The 25,099-nt window shown below is 42.4% G+C and overlaps 1 protein-coding gene across 1 annotated transcript in view; it reads left to right on the forward strand.

Moving 5' to 3' along the window:
* Positions 1-25,099, forward strand: part of LOC136866023 (ankyrin repeat and SAM domain-containing protein 1A) — an 878,495-nt gene that overhangs the window by 147,036 nt on the left and 706,360 nt on the right. The window contains exon 2 of the mRNA XM_067142633.2: positions 12,693-12,773. Within this exon, the coding sequence (XP_066998734.2) occupies positions 12,693-12,773 (81 nt within the window). The remainder of the gene's footprint in view (positions 1-12,692; positions 12,774-25,099) is intronic.

Consider the following 25,099-nt stretch of genomic DNA (forward strand, 5'->3'; position numbering starts at 1 on the left):
CGAACCCACTGACTACGGTGTCAGACCATATCGACTTCACGTTTTAACGTCTTGCTTTAGACATTTAAAACTTTTGTATACTGTATAAACTATGAGATAAACCGCATGTAGCCATGGCTGGAAAATACCAAACACGCAACCAACGCTAGAAGGAAGGATGTGAAGTACAGGCTTAAGAATTACATTCCTTCGCAGTGAATACTGATCTTGTGTCTGTCAAGTTATCAGCCCAGACGTTGGTTGGATCATCAGATACCAACACCGTAGCTATTTCGGTTGTAAGGAAGCAACAAAGACAGATAGTGGTTTTAAAATGAAGCATACTGGGCAAGATGAGAAGTGAGGTAGTTTGCCGCTGTTTTCATCACTGACCCAGAAAGTGCTATTGCAGCATAACTAACCCTTTAGTAGCACTTTTTACAGCATCCCGGCGCACTATTCGTGCCCTAAATGTCATTCTTAGCACCACCCACGCCTCAGTAGATGTCACACTGCCTCAGCTATAAATGAGATTGAAACTTTAGTGAAAGCTACAATTTGTTAGGGTCTGAGACAAGAGGCAAATGCATAAATATTGCATCCATCTGATCGTTTATTGATAGAAAATTATCGTAATTTTAGTTAAATTTAAATCTCTCCTAAGTGTAATTATACCGAGCGCGATAGCTGCAGTCGCTTAAGTGCGGCCAGTATCCAGTATTCGGGAGATAGTGGGTTCGAGCCCCACTGTTGGCAGCCCTGAAGATGGTTTTCCGTGGTTTCCCATTTGCACACCAGGAAAATGCTGGGGCAGTACCTAATAATGCCACGGCCGCGTCCTTCCCACTTCTAGCCCTTTCCTGTCCCATCGACGCCATAAGACCTAACTGTGCCAGTGCGACGTAAAGCAACTTGCAAAAAAAAAGTGTATTTATTACGGCATGTAATCGTTCCGGACGCATGCAAGTATCTTGATATATTTTTATCGAAATGCCTCATTTATGTGAGGGAAAGAGACTAAGGTAAATGATTGACGAAAATTCATTACGTTGCATTTTAAAATGTAGTAACTCGTAGACTACGTTCTACTTCAGAGCAGCGCGTCACTTCCTCTAAGCATGCAGTTTAATATTATATCTCTATTCCCGTACTTTTATGGTCGTCCATTGTACTGCTGTTTCTCCTTTGGCCTCCCTTATCACCAGTCATTGATCATTTCTTCCATCCTTTAACGTGTAATGTGCTTAAACGCCGTATTTTGCTTTGAGTTAAATGAAAAAATGTATTACTCACTACTCCAATAGTTTAAATTTCACAGATACATTTTTTTGGGATCTGATTCATATAGGCCCTAACGTTGTTGAAAGTTTTCTTTTTTACTTTTTGATTCCATTAATATAATGCCGAATGGCTCATTAAATAGAACGCTGGCCGTTTGAGATGTTTGTAGGTTCGATCCTGCTGTGCCTTAATTATGGCCACGGCCACTTCCCTCCGACTCCTAGCCCTTTCGTATCCCATCGTCAACATAAGAACTATCTGTGTTGATGCGACGTAAAGCAAATTGTAAAAAATACCGGTCTACCTTGTGCCGGTAGATTTACGGTCTCGTAAAATAACTCCCGAGGAACAAAATTTCAGCACCTTGGCATCTCCGAAATCCGAAAAAGTATTTTGTGGGATTTAAAGCATGAACCTTTTCTCCATTCAGAGAGCGCGTTGGAACTTGGTAGTTGGATTGATGGCTTTCGCTTCCCTACCCTGAAATCTCTTCGTGAATAAATTCACTGTGTTTGTTCTTGTTCTTGCGGAACTCAACCTGCGGTAGCCATTGAGTGAATGCGTTACTCATTGGTTGTTGCCGCTTCTAAGCCTGGATAAAGGAGGAGGGTTTATTGACTACACATTGAGTCAACCGTAAAATAGATTTCAGTCATAGACCACCACGAGGCACCTGTGGATCTTAGCAGTCAAGTTTAACGATATGGTCGTAGTGCAATGATCACTCCTAATTAATTAACGTTATTTCTTTTACGTCCCACTAACCACTCTTGTACGGTTTACAGAGACGCCGAGGTGCCGGAATTTAGTCCCGCCGGAGTTCTTTTACGTGCCCGTAAATCTACCGACACGAGGCTGACGTATTTGAGCACCTTCAAATACCACCGGACTGAGTCAGGATCGAACCTGCCAAGTTGGGGTCAGAAGGCCAGCGCCTCAACCGTCTGAGCTACTCAGCCCGGCGTGATCACTCCTACAATGCACTTTCAACTTACAAAACTGACATACAGGAATATCTCAGCATTATTATTATTATTATTATTATTATTATTATTATTATTATTATTATTATTATTATTATTATTGTTGTTGTTGTTTGTTATTATTATTTTGAGTTATTTTTGTGAGGTCTAGCAGACAAACATACAGAGAAGAAAGCAATTGAATGGATCTTAGATATCTTTTTATCTAATCCGAGATAAAATTGAAGCATGGGACAAATATTGTAAGTTGACCGATGGAATCTTTACCAAGAGCGTGCGAGTGTGTGTGATCTAAAAATATTTATTTTCTAATTTTATTGCTCATGTATCTGATGAGCGGACTGAATGAAAAACACCGTTAAATTATCTATCAGTGCAGCCATGCGAAAGGGCTGATAGTACAGTACTCTTTCAGCGAACTGCATGGACGTTACTTCATCAAAATTTACCTTGCACCTCGAACAGTCTGTAGCAGAGTTGAATTCAGTATTATATGACCGTAGTTGGGGCAGTGTTAAGGGAAACTGTTACTAACTTTGCTTCGTCGTTCTCTAGTATTAAAGTCTAAATAGACACTGTCTCTGTGTGAAAGTAGCTCGACCTAACTGGCGCTATGAGGCCTATCTTGGAATGTAAAGTAATGTGTTCTTTCAGTGGAAAAGGGAGAGGAATAGTAATAAGCGGAAATAACTGTTTTATATGTTTCGCTAGAGATATGTTTGGCCGAGCTCGATAGCTGCAGTCACTTAATTGTGGCCAGTATCCAGTATTCGGGAGATAGTGAGTTCGAGCATCACTGTTGACAGCCCTGAAAATGGTTCTCCGTGGTTTCCCATTTTCACGTCATGCAAATGCTGGGGCCTTACCTTAATTAAGGCCACGGCCGCTTCCTTCCCACTCCTAGCCCTTTGCTCTCTCATCGTCTCCATAAGACCTATCTGTGTCGGTGGACGTAAAACACACACACATATATACACACAAGTATGTTTGGTCATCAGAAACAGGTAGCAGTTGAGGTAATCAGTCTTCTAATAGGAAGAACAACTGGGCGACCATCCTCTCAACACATTAAAGCCCAAATTATACTCTAAATTCAGTCTTTAGAGAAACTAATGATTATACGGATACAAAAAATATAAACAAACTTGTACAGATGCACCTTGTTAGAGAGATATGCCTTCCTCGAGTAGGAGACTGGAACTTCCGAATGATAATCACATATTACTCAATGTGGAAATGTGTTATCAGTTTGTCAATAAGAGAGCGTAGTTTTTTAGGACACTGGTAATTTTTTTGGAAGCGCATATTTGTATGAAAATATTTACGTGATAACTTAGAAGGGAAAACAGCGAATTTAAGGTGAACCTAGCAAGTAGATCGCCGGGCCGAATGGCTCAGACGGTTGAGGCGCTGGCTTTCTGACCCCAACTTGGCATGTTCGATCCTGGCTCAGTGCGGTGGTATTTAAAGGTGCTCAATACGTCAGCCTCGTGTCGGTAGATTTACTGCTACGTTCGAGAAGTCCTGCGAGACTAAATTCCGGCACTTCGGCGTCTCCGAAAACCGTAAAAGTAGTTTGTGGGACGTAAAGCCAGCAACAATAGCAAGTAAATTTGTGCTTCCTGAAATATGAAAGATGTACAAGGATATCGTAAAGGTGTACGGTTTTAAAGAGTTCATGAATAAATTACTAGTCATTTGCTTATATGCATTTGTCGTCAATAATGGCACTAAATGAACTCGTATTATACTCTTCAGTAATAAATTTACTAATTGTGACTTTAACTTTTTCTTTTAAGATTCACCTGCTGTCTTCTGAATAGGATACTGGGCCTTAAGGGGTTAACACAAAATCAGAGGAAAAATGAAAGAAAAATGAAGGGATCATCAAAAGAAGGGCAGAGCCACGAGGTTGTGTCCCATTTGAGATCACAGCAAAAGTTGTCCCATTTGGGATCACTCCCAATTACAGTGGAAAACAAGAATGTGAAAAAGACCAGTTCGTGTCCCATTTGCGACAACTGTAAAATTATCAGCAGCCTATCGGGGTTTTCCAACGTCCATGCAGCACGGGGACTGCTAATTAGGTGGTACTCCGCACAACCTCTCTCTTGAAGGTTTTTTTTTACGTCGCACTAACGCAGATAGGTCTTATGGCGACAATGGGATAGGAAAAGGCTAGGAGTGGGAAGGAAACGGCCGTGGCCTTAAGGTACAGCCCCAGCATTTGCTTGTTGTGGAAATAGGGAACCATGGAAAACCATCTTCAGAGCTACCGATAATGGTATTCGAACCCACTATTTCCCGAATATAATCTCATCTTTTCGCGCCATCATTATAGAATTATAATTTTTTTCAACTTATTTTAATCTAAACATTTTCTTAACATTAAGTTCTGGAATCTTGTACATCTAATCCGAGCGTATAGACAAAAATTATAATTTTATTTATGTAGGTGAAAGTAGGCTGAGTGGCCGTGCGTTTTAACGCACTGCGGCTATGGAGCCAAGTTCTGCATTCTGGAAACCCGTGGGTTCGAACCCCACCGTCGGCTGTTCTCCGAATGGTTTTCTGTGGTTTAATATTTTCACTTCCAGGTAAATGCCGGTACAGTTCCTATCCGTAGGCCAGAGCTGTGTCCTCCCAGCCCTTACCCAATTTTATTCACCATAACACATTTCATCTTCATTAGCTCCTCAGCTGAGGTCGGTGCCAGGAAGGGCATCCGGCCGTAGAAACATCCCGTAGAAATTAATCTCATCTCATCCCGCCCCAATATGAAGAAACGAGACTAAGTGATAGGCATACATAGAGATAGATGAAAGTAGGCTAATTATATTTTGGGCAGCTGTTTAAATAACGTGTCAGTATGAATAATCGAACAGTTTGAACATTATTTAAGCAGTAATTTAATAGTTTCCCCTATTGTATAAGAAAGTGTAAGTTACCGGTAACTGTCAAGTTTGAGACGAGCTACAATTGCTTCAAAAAGTATAGCACGATCGAAGAAGCAAAGTGTTACAGCAAAATAACTTGTTTTGAAATTGGAAATAGTAAAATTGAACGGTTTTAATACGCCCAGTTTTTGTCCTACTTCTTAAAACTCATTTAACCGCCTTTACATCCGCAGCCATCTGGTAACTCTAAATAAAAGGTTCACTTGAGTCCTGTTTATTCTCTGTTAGTCCCGATATTAACGCATCCGTCCCAAAAGTAATTTAATGAGTTTCAATATACGATTCGTAAGAATCTTAGTATCTAGTTTCGCCAGTTACTTGAGGGATGTCTTCCTGTACCAGTTCTTCAGTAGGGAATTCCCCCACAGCAACCTGTACGTGACTGTTTGTATGTCACTGAAGTGATAAGAGTGATCGCAAATGGGACAATGCTTAACCCGTCAAAAATAAACTGGTCTTGTATTCTACCTGAGTGATCGAAAATGGGACTGATCGCAAATGAGACTGATCGCAGATGGGACGACACCAGTCACGAAGTGCATGAAAGTGAGGGACTCCCCATGTTCTGCAAACCTAATACCGTCGGGGTCAGAAGAAACCAAAAGTTGACCTAAGGGAGGGCGTGGGGGTGGAGGTAAATACCAAACTCAGTTAGGTTCCCTGTGGTCGCTAATCTATGTTCTGAAAATGAGTCACCAGGGGTGTTCCTTTTTTAGTCGCCTCATACGACTGGCCCTACACACACGAGGTCAGAACCATATCCGCTGTGAATAACACTTCCGTTTCGTGCGTTATCATTAGTAAGCTTTTGTTATACATTCTCCTTCTGCCGCTTTCTCCACACCTTGTGGAATCGCGGGTGCGAACTGTGGATTTGGCCATGTTTTACGGCTGGATGCTCTTCCTGACGCCAACGCTATGTGGAGGAATGTATTCACTTTTGTGTGTTTCTGTGGTGGTTGGTAGTGTGGTTTGTCTGAATATGAAGAGGAGATGGCTGGGACCAACACAAACAACCAGTTTCCGAGCCAGAAGAACCAATCACACGCGATTAAAATCCCTGACAATGTGGGAAATCGAATCCGGGACTCTTTGAACCGAAGACCTCAACGCTGAGCATTCAGCCAAGGCGGCTTTCGTTACACATTGACAGTCGTAAAACACCTGGCAAGGGATTCATGTGGTATGACGCTGTTCGGGACTGAGTTCATGAAACCCCCATTTTGAACTAGGGGGCTGCTTTGCAAATCTCAGCCTGTCTCTTAAATCTCCAGCCTGAACTTTGGTTGGATTTTCACAAAACTCTACCCAAAGCTATGTGGTTAAGAAGCCGGGGAAAAAAACTACGGCGTACATATAATGAGGTGTGTAAGGCATGAAAAGGAGTGAGGTAGTTTTCTTCACAGGGCCGGGAAGTTTTACTGCAGCACGACTCTGACCCTGTGAGCAATGCCTTCCATAACATCCAGACGTATCATTCGTGCTCTCCCCATACCTCAGCAGCTTTCATACTGTCATAGCAAAAAAAGAGACTGTTATCTTGTGAAAATGAAATGAAAACCTACAACCTGTTTTCCAGTCAGTGACCGGGTCAGGGATGTAATGAATGAATCATATATAGGCTGTTATTACGATGGGGTCGCCACTCCCCAAGTGATATATTAATGAATGATAGATGCTACGAAATGAGAATGGAGAGTGTTGCTGGAATGAAAGATGACAGGGAAAACCGGAGTACCCGGAGAAAAACCCGTCCCGCCTCCGCTTTGTCCAGCACAAATCTCACATGGAATGACCGGGATTTGAACCACGGTATCCAGCGGTGAGAGGCCGACGCGCTGCCGCCTGCGCCACGGAGGCTCTGCTGTTATCTTGTAAATCAACCAAAATGGGATGGTACATTTTATAAGTCAGTCACTAGGCCTTAAACTTCCTACACGCCATTTCGCGTTGATATATTCTCTCGTCTAGGATTTTACCCAGAATGCCTGTTTTCTTGCACTGCAGTGTGATCGAACACAGTATCTAGCAACGAAGGCTAACAGTGACTCTACAACTCTGTTTGTCTAGGTAACAGACGTAATTTTCTACTTTCTTCGTGACCTTCTCACTCCCTCCCCATCTACACTTACGGCAAGAGTTTTGGTGAAATGCAATGTAATGTAAATGAAACAAGTATCATTGACAAATTAGTTCAATTAGTCTCTCATCAACCGCACTTACAAAAGTGGAAATTTACTAGGGTGTTCATTGCTGTATGGTAAAGAACTTGGCGTACTACACGAGTTCTCTTTTCAGGAATTCCTAAAGTGTGCATTGTAGGATCCTCGGCTACTTTCGTGTGGTATAATGGAAAGTAATTAATTTTGGGGTGCGGCACCTTCAATATATTACCTCGGAGATAAATCTCCATTTATAGCTCATCGTAACTCCTGCTCCCCGAGGAACATTGCGGTGAAACTTCTCCAGCCTGTGGTCAGAATTAAAAGCTACATACAACCGCGATTGCAAGTAGGCGTACCCATTTACTACGCCGTTAATATTCTCTTTGTGATGTAAATAAAGGAGAAGAATGATAAAAATGACCCACGAGATGAATACGATTTAATGAGGTCGTAAAACAGTCCCGTATCGGGAATCAGTAAATGCTAACAGTGAATTTTCACTCACTGTAATTTGCAATGTACTTAAGAATAACTTAGCTAATCGAAAGATAGGGAATTCGAACATGTGTTTGGAACACCCGTACAGAACTTGTCTTTTCCGTCAACCGACTTTCACTGACTCGCAGATCTTTTCTGACTCTTCCTCAGAGTAAACGAAATATATTCAGATAATTGAACGTTCTGTGCTATGTTCTTGCGTAACAACATATTTCTTGCCCTATTCTTTAATATGTAGGCCTATATACACTTTGCCAGTAAACATACGAAGTTCTGTTACGAAAGTGACAAGAAGCGTTTAGGGCAATTTGGTATAGTGACCTCGTTAAATTCGCTCGAAAAGCATAGTACACCCTGTCGTTGTCAAAATGTAAATATTTTTTCGTAATGTTCGGTTCCTTGGCTGAATGGTCAGAATATCGGCCTTCGGTTCAGAGGGGCATAGGTTCGATTCCGGGCTGGGTGGGATTTTTAACCGCGGCTCGCAATTCCTCTGACTCTTAAATGTGTAAGTTATCCTACATCATGCCAATGTCATGACCAATGAAAGTAACAACTTTATTCTAGCCCATACCAGAAGACATAGTGCACTGTAAACACTACATCTCGCCAGGAAAGGCATATGTGATATATATGAACCTACAATCCCATATTATGCCTAGAACTATCATCTGGACTTCAATGTCATCGTGGCAGTCAAAAGAAAAAGTTAATCATTAAAAGAATCAAATGTATATACACTATCATAATTATTAAAAAAATGAATTTAACATGCAAGTACCAAACATAATACAAATTGAGCCTCACTGCATGGTCATTCAAGACAGAAAACCATTTTTTCAAAATTGAAATATATTAACTGGCCGGAGAATATCTTTAATAATATGATCCTTCCTTTCGTTCGAGTTTGTACTCGTATTATCTTCAGCCAGTCGCATTCTGTGTCGGGAAGTGCACGCGCACAGCAGCTTCGCAAGTTAACAGACTTCAGCGCGCACGAAGTACACGGGTCAGCTGACGGTATTATCCCTAGTCCCTTAAATGAATCAGTGGTTACATCATCATTTCCAGTGTCAGAAGTACAAGTCTGATAGAAATTTTGTGAACAGGAAAGTTTCGTGAACTGTTCCAGTTTCGCGAGTCAGTAGCCGTCGTCATCCGACAGGTTATTGTTACAACTTTAACACTGTCGTTAGAAGATTCATATCTTGTAATTTATGTACTTATTCTCTCTTTTGATATTAAATATTGCATCACTTCCAGTATATTTTTTTAATACGAGGATTCCGTTTCAGTTTTCCCTTTGGTGGTGGTGGTGGTGGTTATTGTTGTTTTAAGAGTAAGCACATCTGGGCAACCATCTTCTCTGTACACTAATCAGAAAGGAAAAACAAAGAGTTCCAGCCCTTCCAAAAAAATGAAAGTATCGGCAAAGGAAAAAAGGAAGAAAGGTCACGAAAGGCGAAAAAAAGAAATACACCCTAGGCTTCGCAAACCTAACAGCGGCAGGGTCGGAAGAGAGCAAGATTCGACTAAGGGAGAGCGACCAGGAAAGATGCCAGTGAGGAGCCGGATGAAAGTAAGTGGAAGCAAAGCTAGACTCGGTTAGGGGCACCGTGGTCGCCAACCCATGCTACATAGTTCTCGTTTGAGCCGCATGTATTCTGCCATCCCCATCCACAGGGGTTTTGCGTAGCTCTGTTCATATTGGAAGAGCTAGGGATGTGACCTGAGCATGCGTACAACTGGCAAGTTCAGTTTCGTTTAGTTTCTATGACCGTAATCATGCCGCTTCTTTGAAACGATTACGTCCGCTCGCCATTGCGGCACTGCGTTGGCTGTCTCCGCTTCCCTTGCTATTCCTCAGTACTCAGCTACGAAGTCTAAATTATACTCCATGTGCCTATTACTCAGTAAAAATCATATCAACCAATAATTTTGAAACCCGTGAGGAACTCTTTATAGGACAAAGATATAGCTAGAAGTATAAATGGTTTCTGACTAATGAGCCTTTCAGTGCTGTTAACTTAATGTCCTTAATAAATTGGTTATCCAAATTACATTTCTTGCAACAATTGTGAAATATGTGAGTAATTATGCCTCTTGTCCCTATCACCAAGCCTAATACCTCTTTGGAGTCCAGATGATAGTTCTCAGCATAATATGGGATTGTAGGTTCATATATATCACATATGCCTTTCCTGACGAGATATAGTGCTTACAGTGCACTATGTCTTCTGGTTTGGGCTAGAATAAAGTTGTTACTTTCATTTACCTGTCTCAGTCTCATCGTTGGCTTTGACAAGACGAAAGTGACTGAGGTATGAGTGATGCTACTAATACCGGTACCATTCCTTATGCAGCCAGTCCCTGTTATGAATGGTGTGAAAATATCGCTCATAGGGTCGGTTGGTGCATGCATTTCAGTGGGCTTGGCAGACTGATATGTAATAGCAACTTCGGGCTCGGTGAGGAAAGCAGCGGGAAACTACCTCACTCCTGAATTCCCTATTACGCCTCTTCATTGACGCCTAGGCTATTATGACAGCTTTTGGCGGAGCTGTGGAGGATCAGACCAGCCTTCGGGCTGAATACCCAACACACACGACACACATATATCACATTGCTCCTTGTGTATGGCATTTGCTTGAGTAGACGATGCCTCGGTTTTGTTATGAACCCATTACTTGAGCCCGGTGGTATAGCTATCATGTCAGTCCGGCAGCTTGACCCAGCGTGAGACAATCCATGTACCTCCTCGTAGACTGTGTATTGCTTTCCTCTTAGGGCGTCAGCAATCATAGATATTATGCGATGATGTCATGAAATTACGTAATTGACAGGAACCCAAGACGTGACAAAGTGTTTCAATCTCACAGGCAGATTTGAAACTTAATCTTAAATTCATTAAAAGTTAATCCGTGCTATATTTACAATTAAAACCATGAGTTCACAGTGCATTAAAAACTTTCTCCCTGATAAAACCGAAGGGATATTTAATGTTTGTTTCTCTCTTCCAAATTTTTTTCACTGGTTTTTCTGTACGACATCCGTCTGTAGTTTTTTACTTTATTTGCGTTCCTTTGTTGCTGGAAGCGTTAGGGATATAGTTACCTTGTTAAACATATTAGTCTTGATTTCAATGAGGGGGAACTTCGTACAGTTATACGAAAATATTTTCCAGTTGGAAGGTCAACCAGGAAGATAAAACTGAATTCCGAAAATAACAACACTGGTTAGATTTCATTAAATGGCATGTCCTAGTTTTCAATAATATTGAGACCGACATCTTACTTATGTAGCTTTTGGTTTTACTCTCTGTCAGTGCACACGGAATTTTGAATAAAGCAAGCCAGTATCTAGGTATCTAGTTCACTTAAAGTGAGGTAAATTGCTAGCATATTTGTCTAGAAATTTGCTATGACTAGCTTTATCCTGGTGGTTTCTTGACATATATTGAGGACTGAAGATCCTGTTAGTGATTAAAATTGCATACAGTATTATTTGTTGTATTATAAGGACCGTGTAGGAGTTTGTAGTTTGAGTGCGGGGAAGAGCAAGCACTATCTCTATTGGCAATTATCATCCTTCGCTACGCGTAATTGTTTGTTTATTGTTCCTTTTCCGCTCCGACTCATGAAGTCATTAGTTTGTTTCCTGTTCTAAACTCGCCAAAACACACTAAGAATTGGTGGAGCATTCGAGCTGTGAACTACAGATTAAATGGTAGAACTAATAGTCAGGAAACTCTCTGAGTTAGTTTATTCCTCGAGAAATTCACATCGAATTATAGTAGTTGTGAATCTCGACTGTTTGGCAACTTGATTAAGTAACATTGTTTTATCTTCCAAAACTTACTCCCTCTGTGGATCATTTGTGGATTGTCGGCCTCCAAATATCGAGATCGCGGGTTCAAACTCGACCGAGGCAGTCAGATTTTTGAAGGGCGGAGAGGAGTATATTTGATACTTCGTGCCGATGTGTGTGTCAGGTGCCTCATTCACTGTGTACCCGACAAATGTATCATAATGCTAGAAATATCTCAGCAGTTTTTGTCACGGTTGAACCAGCATACATACATACATACATACATACATACATACATGTCCATTTTTACCTTCTTGTGATTAAAACAAAAAGTAAACTCGTGTCCTCGTCCCGAGGTGATGCAGTTCTTGTGAAGCACATCCCCAATGGAAGTGAGCTGCTTGTACAATTTAACCACGTACCAGCCCTCTTGCTATTCTTAAATCTGTGACAGTACCGGGAATCGAACCCGGGCTGCTGAAGATGGCAGCTGATAGTACTATCCGTTACGCTACGTTGGCGGACACTTTCTTGTGATCATACTACTGGCATGTTCTATCTTTATCAGTTATCACTTCGATTTTTATCTCATCAATACGTTTGTTACCAAACAGTTACTAGGGCATGTGTGGTCAGTTCTTTGATAAATGATACAGTTGTAATAGATAGAGTAAACAAATCTTTCATTCCTTCGTATTCTCCTGTTTCTTTCACAGGACTGACTATTCAGAGGTGTTCCTGTACCATGTAGATTGCATGGACCATAGCTGCTGTCAGCTTCATAATAACTAACCTTCACAGCTTGCCTGTTTTACATGTTTCCTGTCAGTACTTGTGAAGGTCAGGGCTTGTTACATAACAAGGAAAATTGCGTTGGCTAAGAACAAGCTTTGTTATTATAGTTTTAGCGTTATGTAATTTGTCCTGTTGCTCCTTGAAATGCCATTAAACGATAATGTTTACATACTAATGTATCGTATAAGAGTATGTGTGATAATTATGAAGTGTATGGTATGTTTCAGTTTGCGGCGCGGTCCTGGAGCCAATGTCCAGGACAGCAGCGGCTACTCTGCCCTCCACCATGCTGCTCTCAACGGGCACAAGTAAGTGGATTACTTGCTGTAATAATGGATGTTGATAGAAAGTATTAGACCGAGCTCGATAGCTGCAGTCGCTTAAGTGCGGCCAGTATCCAGTATTCGGGAGACAGTAGGTTCGAACCCCACTGTCGGCAGCCCTGAAAATGGTTTTCCGTGGTTTCCCAGTTTCACACCAGGCAAATGCTGGAGCTGTACCTTAATTGAGGCCACGGCCGCTTCCTTCCCACTCCTAGCCCTTTCCTGTCCCATCGTCGCCATAAGACCTATCTGTGTCGGTGCGACGTTAAACAACTAGCAAAAAGAAAGTATTAGTCCGAGAGTTGCAGAGATGTACGTCTGGGATAACACCAGACTGAGGATACATTTGCATTAAAGATGTAAAATGTGCATGTAACATATTCTACGTAACGTTCGGAGGGCTTCTTGCAAAGCAATTTTAGACCCTGATAAGTAAGGTTCGGATGTTAAGGTAAAGTCATATTTCTTTCCTGAGCTTATTTTACCAGAAAGTTGAAAAATAAGCTTGAATGATGGATCCCTGACCCCGTTTAACCCTGACAGTAACACCATACGTTTTTCTGACGTGTTGTGCGAATGAATGCCATCTATTCCTCTTAAGGAGGGGAGAGTTATCCGCTCCACCACCTCTATTCCTTGTTCATTCCATCTGGTAACTGTAATGTAACTTTAAATAATAGGCTTTGAGTGACACGTCTTCGAAACGTGTGGTGTAACTAAAGCGATATTTATAGACGTGTTACTGTCAGGGTTAAAGCAATTTTTTGTTCTTATAAATATACACTGACTGACAGAGCAAATGCAACACCAAGAAGGAGTGGTTCGAAAGGGATGAAAGTTGGGGAAAAAACAGAGACGGTACGGACGAATAATTGATGTTTATTTCAAACCGATATGCAGGTTACACAATGCGCACGGCATCGACTCAGTAGGATGTAGGACCACCGCGAGCGGCGATGCACGCAGAAACAGGTCGAGGTACAGAGTCAATAAGAGTGCGGATGGTGTCCTGAGGGATGGTTCTCCATTCTCTGTCAACCATTTGCCACAGTTCGTCGTCCTTACGAGGCTGGGGCAGAGTTTGCAAACGGCGTCCAATGAGATCCCACACGTGTTCGATTGGTGAGAGATCCGGAGAGTACGCTGGCCACGGAAGCATCTGTACACCTCGTAGAGTCTGTTGAGAGATGCGAGCAGTGTGTGGGCGGGCATTATCCTGCTGAAACAGAGCATTGGGCAGCCCCTGAAGGTACGGGAGTGCCACCGGCCGCAGCACATGCTGCACGTTGCGGTGGGCATTTAACGTGCCTTGAATACGCACTAGAGGTGACGTGGAATCATACGCAATAGCGCCCCAAACCATGATACCGCGTCGTCTAGCGGTAGGGCGCTCCACAGTTACTGCCGGATTTGACCTTTCTCCACGCCGAAGCCACACTCGTCTGCGGTGACTATCACTGACAGAACAGAAGCGTGACTCATCGGAGAACACGACGTTCCGCCATTCCCTCATCCAAGTCGCTCTAGCCCGGCACCATGCCAGGCGTGCACGTCTATGCTGTGGAGTCAATGGTAGTCTTCTGAGCGGACGCCGGGAGTGCAGGCCTCCTTCAACCAATCGACGGGAAATTGTTCTGGTCGATATTCGAACAGCACATGCTGAAGAATGGCTGTTGACGTGGCGTGCGGGGCTGCCACCGCTTGGCGGCGGATGCGCCGATCCTCGCGTGCTGACGTCACTCGGGCTGCGCCTGGACCCCTCGCACGTGCCACATGTCCCTGCGCCAACCATCTTCGCCACAGGCGCTGCACCGTGGACACATCCCTATGTGTATCGGCTGCGATTTGACGAAGCGACCAACCTGCCCTTCTCAGCCCGATCACCATACCCCTCGTAAAGTCGTCTGTCTGCTGAAATGCCTCCGTTGACGGCGGCCTGGCATTCTTAGCTATACACGTGTCCTGTGGCACACGACAACACGTTCTACAATGACTGTCGGCTGAGAAATCACGGTACGAAGTGGGCCATTCCCCAACGCCGTGTCCCATTTATCGTTCGCTACGTGCGCAGCGCAGCGGCGCATTTCACATCAGGAGCATACCTCAGTGACGTCAGTCTACCCTGCAATTGGCATAAAGTTCTGACCACTCCTTCTTGGTGTTGCATTTGCTCTGTCAGTCAGTGTATTTTGTCCGTTTTGATTGTTTCGGTCTTATTTTGCTCATTCGAATTATATAAGGCCATAGAAGCTTATATTTTGAGCATTTCTTCTTAAATTTATGCATCATTTTTTACAAGATTCTTGTTATCTACCTCGAGTTTCAAACACAGAATTTCCAAATACTGTAGTAGATTTTTCCCCCCTTTCTTTTCCCGGAATAGACAGGTAGCAGGTTTAGAAAACCTGATTCCGAGAAAGAGCTGCTGTGCGGCCGTCTCATTGAGGAGGATGTCGCTACATCAGATATATTTAACTGAGAAGCAGTTGCCAAACAAGGAAATTCCATGTATTCTCTCACCCATTTCATCCTTGACGGGTCCAGTTACAGTCCTCTTCCCCTTTCAACACCAAAGAATTTCAACAGATTGGTCACAGTTCTAGTTCTTGTACTACAGTGAGTCCTATCATACCTAAAGTGAAATGCGGAAAATATTTAAAATTAGGAGATCTTGTGAAAGAGTTTGGTGGAGATATTTTCAGTAGGCCTACTGAGAGAACAGTTCTTTGGTAAAGAGTCTGTCGTTAAGGAAGCGGCAGTAAAGCGGTATAATGTGAATTCATATAGAAAGTTTCCACGTACTGTAGCTCGGTCAGTTTGCATGATTTAATCTGTCAGCTGTATTATCACTAATTACATTTTGGTACTTAACACGTTTAATGTTAGTAATACTCTCGTATATTTGCTACATATCACTAAATAATATGTTACATTTTACCTTTCTTTCGGTCATATTTAGCTAGTTTTTGGACACATTTGCTTGTATTTTGTAATTCTTTTGCTTGAATATTTTGTCATTCTTTAGGTCATAAACTTACGAACCCTTCTGGTAAGCATATGCTCTACATGCTGATTCAAAACAACACAGACAGCGCGTAGTATGTTGTGCGGGGCGACAAGAGGGAATCGGTAATTATGTCCCAAAATGTATGGTTTGGGAGCTGTGGGGCGTCGAACTTAGGAAATGCCTCGAATATGTGGAAGGGTGTGTGTTCCATATTTTGTCAAGAAACCTCCCAACAAGAGCACCATATCGTGCAAAAAAATTCCAAATGGGTTCGAATTGTTGACCTCGTACTTAATTCTTTTAGAACCAATATCGGCGGTGCTGAGCTAGAAGCACATTGTTAGATACTGTTACACTTAGATTGACGCACATTGTCAGCTTACTGGGCTTCGGTTCAGAGGATCGATTTCCAGTCGAGTTCGGTATTTTATCTTGCGTATATTCTGTCCTCTAGTTCGTGGACTGGGCATTGGTGTTCATCGAAATATGTATACTTCTCTTTGTCTACATACAACACACCACACTACCAACCACCAAGAAACACGCAACAGTAAATATATCCCTACGCATATGGTTGCGTTAGGAAGGGCATCCGGCCGTAAAACTGAAACAAATCCTTATCAATTGCCGTTCCCAATGGGAAAGGCAAGGAGATGAACACAATAACGTTGTATTATCGTACAACTGTTGTTCAACAGTTCATGTAGGGCCTATATGATCAGAAACCTTGGCAATTTTACCCTGTGGGTTATACACTCACGTTCATAAAAAAACAGAACATCTTGAAAGACTAGAGATACGAAATTCATATTCACACGACATTTTCATTAGTATGTCCTGCAGAAGCGATTGGTATGTCAGTCACTTAGGTTCAGTTGGTCCTGTTGCCTATTAGGCTCTGGGTTCTTCATGGGCACTGATAGCTTGTTCCTTGCGTGATGGCATCGACGCGTATAAGGCACGAATGGCGTCCTAAGGTAGAGCCATCCATGCTGCGTTCACCTGGTTCCACAGTTCATCTTGGGTGGTTGGCATTGGGTCACAGAGCCGGACCCGTCGTTTCACCATATCCCACACATTTTCGATTGGCGACAAGTCGGGTGATCGGGCGGACCAGGGCAACCGTCTGACATCCTGTGACAGCAAAAAGGCACGTGGTCGTGCAGCAACATGTGGTCGCGCATTGTCCTGCTTAAGTACGGCGTCTGGGGTGTCGTGCAGAAGGGTATGGCTACGGGTCGCGGGATGTCATTCACGTAGGTCAAACTGGTCACAGTGGCTTGGACACGTACCGACTGTGATTTGTGCTTGTACCCAATAGCACCAAACACCGTAAGGCCATGAGTTGGCGTTGTATGTCTTCTGCGAATGCAGTCAATGTGATGCTTCTCCCTCTGTCTGCGGCGAACCAAAACGCGGCCATCATTTACAAACAAACAGAACCCGGATTCGTCCGAATCTCTGCCAATCCTGTCCCCAGTGACGTCGTTCCATACACTGTTGCATACCTGCCAACTTTCCCGATGTAGGCGGGAGACTCCCGATTTTCGACATATTTTCCCGCCTCCCGATTATTGTATTATTTCTCCCGATTTTTGCTTAATTTTTTGGTGAACTTCAAACATTTGTTTTCAAATCTCGCCATTTCAGCTTTGTACGCAAGTGGCCGGAAGTCCTTAGCTCATTGGCCGCTTTCAAATGAAATATCGACTTTTATTAACGGGAAGTACGCGCGAATGTGCGATGTTTATCGAAACCTGTATATCGGGGCGCGTATATCGATTGTCACTCCTGTTCTCGCGTGCTATGTTCGTGTTCGTTCACATCGGTTTAGCTGATTCTAGAGACTAGTCGCCAGATTTGGAGTCTTTTTTAGTAATTTAGTGACAGAATGTCGAATATAGCGACTATTGACTTTTCTAGAGATTTTAGGAGCCATTTGAAGACAATTCTGGCGAATGTTAATTTATTACTTGATAAACATAACATTGCGCTTCGCATAATCGCGCGGGCGCGTGATGCAGTATATTAATCTATGCATTTGCTAAGTAATGGCATCTAAGTGCATGACTGATTCACACGTGTATTGCTGCTTGTAAGACTGATTACCTGAGATCGAGTAGGGGTATTTCAGTCGCCTTGACAAAGAATTCTGCAATGTATTCGAAACGTCGACAAACTGTACGTAATGTACAGAAAACAACAACACGGTTCAACCCGGAAAATAAATTAAATAATTCTACACACTGTGGAAGCGTCACCTCTAAGGTGTGGAGCATGAGTTCATACTATTTTCGGAACACTTATCAGTAACCTATCATCGCTCTCACATATTTCCTACGAGGGAATAGAGAGTGTAATTGTTAGCCTTGTAGCCTCGTATAGCAACAGTCGTGTTTTGAGACAGTAAGTGTTATAATATACCTTAGAACTCCTGTATTGCACAAGATATGTAGAGTAAGCAGTTTTTATCAATCTCCTGATTCCTCCCGATTTTTCCTGATTTTCATATCTAAATCTCCTGATTTTTGGGTTTGTAAACTTGGCAGGTGTGCTGTTGCAGTCTAGCATGTTTATGCACATTCGTCAAAGGTAGACGGAAAAGTGGACGACGCGCCGGTAACCCAGACCGTAATAAACGGCGACGGACTGTCACTCCTAATAGTGTACGATATGTGATACTGTTGCGCCAGAACCGAGGAGGACGCAGATCTGTCCTGTACTGCCATTCGATTGAGGTGTTGATCTTCTCGGGAGTGGTCTAGGTGGTGCGACCAAACCCATCTCGTCGGCCTTCTGTAAACAATGCTGTTCACACCCGTTGAACTGCCGACACACTTCGTCCCACACGAGCAGCAATTTCCCGGACGGATGCATCACGTTCTCTCATGCCACTAATGCGCCCTCTTTCAAGCTCACTCATTTGACGGTACGGTTCTCGCATACGTCTGCGAGGCATCCTGTGCGTCTGCTCAAATCACACTGATCCATTACCTTCGGTTTATAGCGACAACGAGAGCCGCAGGCACATTTTACCAGTCGGAGGTGGTGCGCCGAGATATCGATGTGGACCTTGAATCTGAAGGCCGATCTGGCTCAAATGCTAATCATTTCTGCAGAACATACTATTGCAGTCTTTCAAGGTGTTCTGGTTTTTATGAACATGAATGTAGTTAAATGTTTCGCGTTTCATTTTGGAGGAGTTCTCATTCAATGGTGGAATGATATACTGCTCCTCTTACTGTATTTCATCAATATTACTGCATTATGACGACTTTTTAATATACATTTATGGTCTCTACATATTTTAAATTTTCTGGTAGGCCTAAATTAGTGAAATATTTCAAAATTCGTAAAACTGTTAATGATTATACTAGTTTATGGTGTGAATTTTTCGTACGCAGTGATTTGTGGACAATAAGCTGGCTTTGTAAAGCTGCTGAAGAAGGAACCCTAATTCAGATAATAAACTTCCTTGAACTGACTTTCATCCACGGAAGTCAATTAAATGGTTATGCATGTTCATTTATTTAATTAAATATTGATTTATATACATACCACTTATCTGAGTAGATCTCTTAAGAAAATCCCTCCTAAACATTATAGTACAGTTATTTAGTCTGTGTTGTCTATGTCCTCTTAAGTTTGCTTGTGTAGTATTTTACTTTGTATCTTGAAGAGACTGTACCTGTGGTATTGATAATGGAACCCTGGGTCCCATCTTGGGAAACTGCCCTTATGGTGATACTTCGGGAAACGCTGTCCAAATGGTGCTCTCGACGCAAATGCGCGCGACTCAGCGCACCAGCGCGCAACAGTTGCACGAGTCTGTCTGTCTCTCTTTCTCCCTCGCTTACGTCATATGAGGCCCTTAGAGTAGCAGAGGCGTATGCGCCAATTTATGCTTTTTTTAATTGCAACATGTAGTATGAAGCGTACTATTTCATGCCTCCTAAGTGTGAATGGTCGATATGGGTAGGATATGAACGAACTCGCCCTTTGACTACAGCCTGATCGGTTTGGCTGCAGTTAAATCTCGAGAATAGCAAAGGCGTATGAGCCAGCCTGCCGACCGGGGCCGGGTATCTGTCGAGTTCAGTCTCTTGCGTGTGAAGACAGTTGTAACATACAATCTTGTGGCTTGTAGCTCTCGGAGTAAGGTTTATTGAGTGCATGCAGTGTTGTGCATTTAAAGTAGTGTTGTGTACTGACGATACGATTCAACAGATTTTTAGTGCATTTAGCGTAATGATGTACATTTATTAACCACAATGATTGATACAGACCGTGATTCTGCGTGTCATCAGATAGGTCATCCTAGAAAACGCTGCGTGCGGAAACACCAATGGAAAACGAACGTGGCCAAGAAGAAGAGAAATAGTGGTAAGGAATACGCAAGTGTGAAAACAAACAATGTTGTAAAGGCCAAAGAAGTAGGGCCTGCTTGTCGGTGTAGTTGTTTTGAGAAACTGCGTGTGATGAAATATTTCAAATATTTTGGGTCATAGGGGATTACAACCTACAGAATAGTTATTTAAATAAAGTAATGACGAGTTTGGATGTAAAAAGATCGCGTGTAAAAGACAGGCCGTCTCGTAGATAGCGCACAGTAGATTAGAAATTGATTCATGGAAATAAGAGTTAAACGTTTGCGCAGTTGCTTCTTGCAACATACATGGTTACAGACAAGGTTACAGGAACTGGAACCATTGATGTAGATCATCGTGGGCATCAGGGAAAGACAAGAAGAATGCTTGATTCAGATTATCCAGCCACTACAGTAAAGCTAAAAGTCCACGCAAGAAATACTTAACCTCTGATTTAAATATATCCAAAATGTATGAGGCTTATTGTGACTGGATTGTTGAGAACCATCCTGAAGATCTTCTGGTTTCTGCGTCATTTTACTGTTAAATGTTTAACATCTTGGATTTACTCCTCCTATGTCTGACACCTGCGACTATTGTGGCAAAACAAAGCGAGAAGTAGAGACAGTGAGACAAGACATCGATTCCGAACAAATAACAAATTGAAACTAGAAATGATTTTGCATGAACGCAGTGCTAAGATGGCACAAACACTGTTCAAACAAATGTCTGATAACAACGATCCAACATTTGCTGCTGTTGCCATAGACTTGCAACACCCGCTTCCCACGCCAAAAATAAATTCTGGAATCCAATTTTACAAGAGGAAATTATGGACTTACAATTTTGGTATCCACAATATAAAGGACAGAACAGCTTCGTTGTACCTTTGGGAGGAAAGTATTGGAAAACGACGCTCTGCTGAAATTGCAAGTTGTCTCATGCACTATATTGAAAATAAAATACCACCAGAAGTGAAGACATTATGTATTTTCAGCGATAATTATAGTGGGCAGAATAAAAACATGAACATGGTTTGACCTGTCTCAGATATATCAATGCAGACCGTTTCTCAAATATGATTCTTGGCCACTCTTATCTTCCTTGTTATCGTGAATTTGGGAATATAGAATTGTATCTAAGAGATTATAATGTTGACTGGGATTCAGTATGGCCAACAAATGAGAATTTGCAGAAGGAAGAATCCTTTTGATATCATTGTGGTAACGAGAGACCAGTTTAAAGATGTAGGAATTTTGATACAGCACATAACGAAGCGGCAAGTTCCGACATCAAGTTTCCTGAGGGAAGGGTTTTTGTTTTCTCCAGCAAATACGAAATGGGATTTGGCATTAAACCCACTTACAGCGTAGACGGATAAGTAACCTAAACCTGTACTTATTTCACCAGAAAAACTTGTAGATCTTCGCTCACTTCTTCCGTACATTCCCGCGCATCATCATGCATACAGTACTTCACAAGTATACTACTGATCAAGAAAACATGTATCGCACACCAGAGGGAGAAGAAAAGGCAGCAGTGGATGATGAAACTTTACATTACTGAGTCCGGCTCCATGGCTAAATGGTTAGCGTGCTGGCCTTTGGTCACAGGGGCCCCGGGTTCGATTCCCGGCAGGGTCGGGAAATTGAACCATAATTGGTTAATTTCGCTGGTACGGGGGCTGGGTGTATCGTCGTCTTCATCATAATTTCATCCTCATCACGACGCGCCTACGGGCGTCAAATCAAAAGACTTGCATCTGGCGAGCCGAACTTGTCCTCGGGCACTCGCGGCACTAAAAGCCATACGCCATTTCATTTTTCATACATTACTGACATACGCCCGCCTGGTGGCCATGATCGTTAAGGCGCTGAAGTCTAAACGGTCTGACAGCGAGGTTAGCTGGTGTGAGTCCCGTTGGTCGAAAAAATGTTCACCATCAGAATGTTGGCCGGCAGGGTAGGGGAGGTGGTGGTATACAATTTCTAATCACTAGATTGCGTGCCAAAATCCTGAATTAAATTCCAAACCTCTCCGCATTGCTCATATGGAGTGAGGGCATATGACGCTGTTGATGGTGATTCGTCCGTCGGATGGGGACGTTAAGCCTTGAGCAGATCCCTTGGTGCTATTCGACAGGAGTAGGCTATGTGCCGGTACCGGGTTTCGCCCTCTCCCTACTATCATATATCACGTCATTCATTTCATCTCATTAACTCCTCTGATGAGGTTGACATCAGGAAGGGCATCCGGTCATTAAAACCCGCCACGACAGATTCATCTCACCTCATACCCGACCCCGTAGGGAAACGGTACAAGGGTTGGACAAACAACTGACATACGCATGGCTCCTCACAGTACAACCCAATCTTCACCAGCGCTTGGGCAACTTCGGTGCACTACGCTTTATACTTTATGGTTAGTTTATTCATTATGTTTTATTGTGTATTCTTTATTATTTGTATTAATGATTAATATTAGAATAATTCTTGCAAAATATTAACGTTGCTGCTTTACATAGCTGAAGCCCGCTCCTAATTTATTTGTCGAATCTCTTCCTGAGCCAGTTTAAGTCGTTCCATATACCTTGTAGTTGAAGCTCGTAGGATCGCAGTGGAATACTAGGCTGAAAGATTCACCAATTCTCCTACTCTGCAGGAGTTTTACGGCAAATTCTTATAGCAAGTGTGTCCGAAACTCCATAATTAGATGGGAAAGTGTTCTCCGTGTTCACTTACATCTCCGAATGTCTTCTTTTGGCTTTACAATTCATCAAGCGAGCGTCTTTCACAGTCAAACAATGAACAGTTCACCCCGAGTTTTTGACATACTATAGTGTCCAATTTTATTTTAAAATCTTGTTCTCTCTTTGCACTCTCATTTTATCTGCAAGGTAATACGCTGTTTCTTTTAAAAATAAGAAATCTTCTGTCAAATTTTGCATATAGGAATAGTTAAAATCAGAGTACTTACGGAGCTAAACTCAACATCATCACATGCAATTAACTTCACCACACAGTGAGGGAAACTGGCATGAACACACATAGTAGAGAACATCCATTTCACGAAACCACTCTCCTAGTCTCTTTTCTATTAAACTGAAATGGTGTAAGCTTTGAAACGCATTTCGAATTAATTCTCCCAACATCTCGGTCTGTTAAATCAATTTTGGTGCCAGTACGAGCAACAGGAAATAGCTCATTCGACTGTACATTACGAACGATGTCGATGTTGTACGAGACTCGTTCTTTGGTGGAACAAGCACAGCAAGAAGTTCGATTCACAACTCTCTCTCTCTTCAACATCAGAATCCACAAAACCGTACATTTACAATACCATCTACTCTGGTACAGTGTAACTGTGGTCGAAAACCTATCAGAATATAAACTTCTACTTAATCACTCGGTATAATTATGATAATATTCCAAAAATTGTTATATTACGGACGCTGTTTGGCTGAATGTTCAGCGTAGTGGATTTCGGTTCATACGGTCCAGGGTTTTACTCCCGGGTGGGCTGGAGATTTTAACCGTGTTTGGCTAATTCCTTTGGCTCGAGGACTGAGTGTTCGCGATTACTTTAATACACTTCTTCATTTACATACAACACAACACAACACACTACAAACCACCATTGAAACACGCACTACTGAATATATCCGTCCATATAGGGCTGGCATCTGGAAGAGCATCTGGCCGTCAAACTATATTTAATCCACGTACATGCCACCCCGAAATAATTAGGAAAAAAGAGCAATAAAGAATAAAAAATGTCATATTGCAAACGAGCCTTGCAGGTCTTTTGAGTTAAGACGAGTCATGATAGAAAATCTGTGGGCCAGAATTTAGTGCGTCGATGTTTCCGAGACACGTCAACTTTCGTCGGGTACTTTTCCGTACATTCTTGTGAAGTGCAGATGTTGGGTATTTATTTCAAGTGCCGTAAACCAAACTCAACTTTACACACTCTCTCTCTCTCTCTCTCTCTCTCTCTCTCTCTCTCTCATACGCCAAGCGAGTTGGCTACGCGGTTTGCGTCACGTGACTGTGAGCTTGAAGTCGGAAGAGAGTGGTTTCGAACCCCACCACCGGCAGTCCTGAATAGGGTTTTGCATGATTTCCCATTTTCACACCAGGCAAATGCTGAGATTGCATCTTAATTAAGGCTACGGTCGCTATCTTTCCAATACTTTGTTTTTTCCCAACCTTGCGTTACTGAAAACCTTCGATGTGGTAGTGCGACGTTAACAAAATAAATAAATAAATAAATAAATAAATAAATAAATAAATAAATAAATAAATAAATAAATAAATAAATAAATAAATAAATATACACTCTTCTTCTTCCGCTTTTCCCACACCAGTGGAGTAGCGGGTGCGGATGCCCTTTCTGACGCCAACCCTAAATGAAGATAAGTAATCTCTATTGCGCGTTTCCATGGTGTTTGGTAGTGTGGTGTGATGTCTGAATATGAAGAGGAGAAACGTATGGCTTAGTGGATGCATAATTACATTCATCACTATATTATAAACAAACTAGTTCTTGGATGTATTACTATATTATAAACAAACTAGTTCTTGGATGTATCTGATGGAATTCGGGGTTGCCATTAGAAATTCCCCATACTCTCCTCCGTAAGCTCTATTTCTGCAGTCTTCCCTAATATACTGCCTGACATAAAAAAGTTAAACACCCATAAGGATTGGTTAAAAGTGAATGAAACAACATATGCTGAAATATCATATGCCTTTATTTAACTGATTACCATATGAGATGAAAGGGAGAAGGTCGTTGGCTGTTACAGGTGGAATGTTAGCGCTAGGTCAGTAGGGTGTCGCTACCCCCTCCCCCGGCCCTTATGTGGTTCGGAATGGTGTCAAACAGCCTTTGGATCCTCTTCTTAGGCATGTTCGTCCACAGTTTTTGCGGTTGTC

This window comes from Anabrus simplex, chromosome 3 (genome assembly GCF_040414725.1).
Source record: "Anabrus simplex isolate iqAnaSimp1 chromosome 3, ASM4041472v1, whole genome shotgun sequence".
NCBI lineage: Eukaryota > Metazoa > Arthropoda > Insecta > Orthoptera > Tettigoniidae > Anabrus > Anabrus simplex.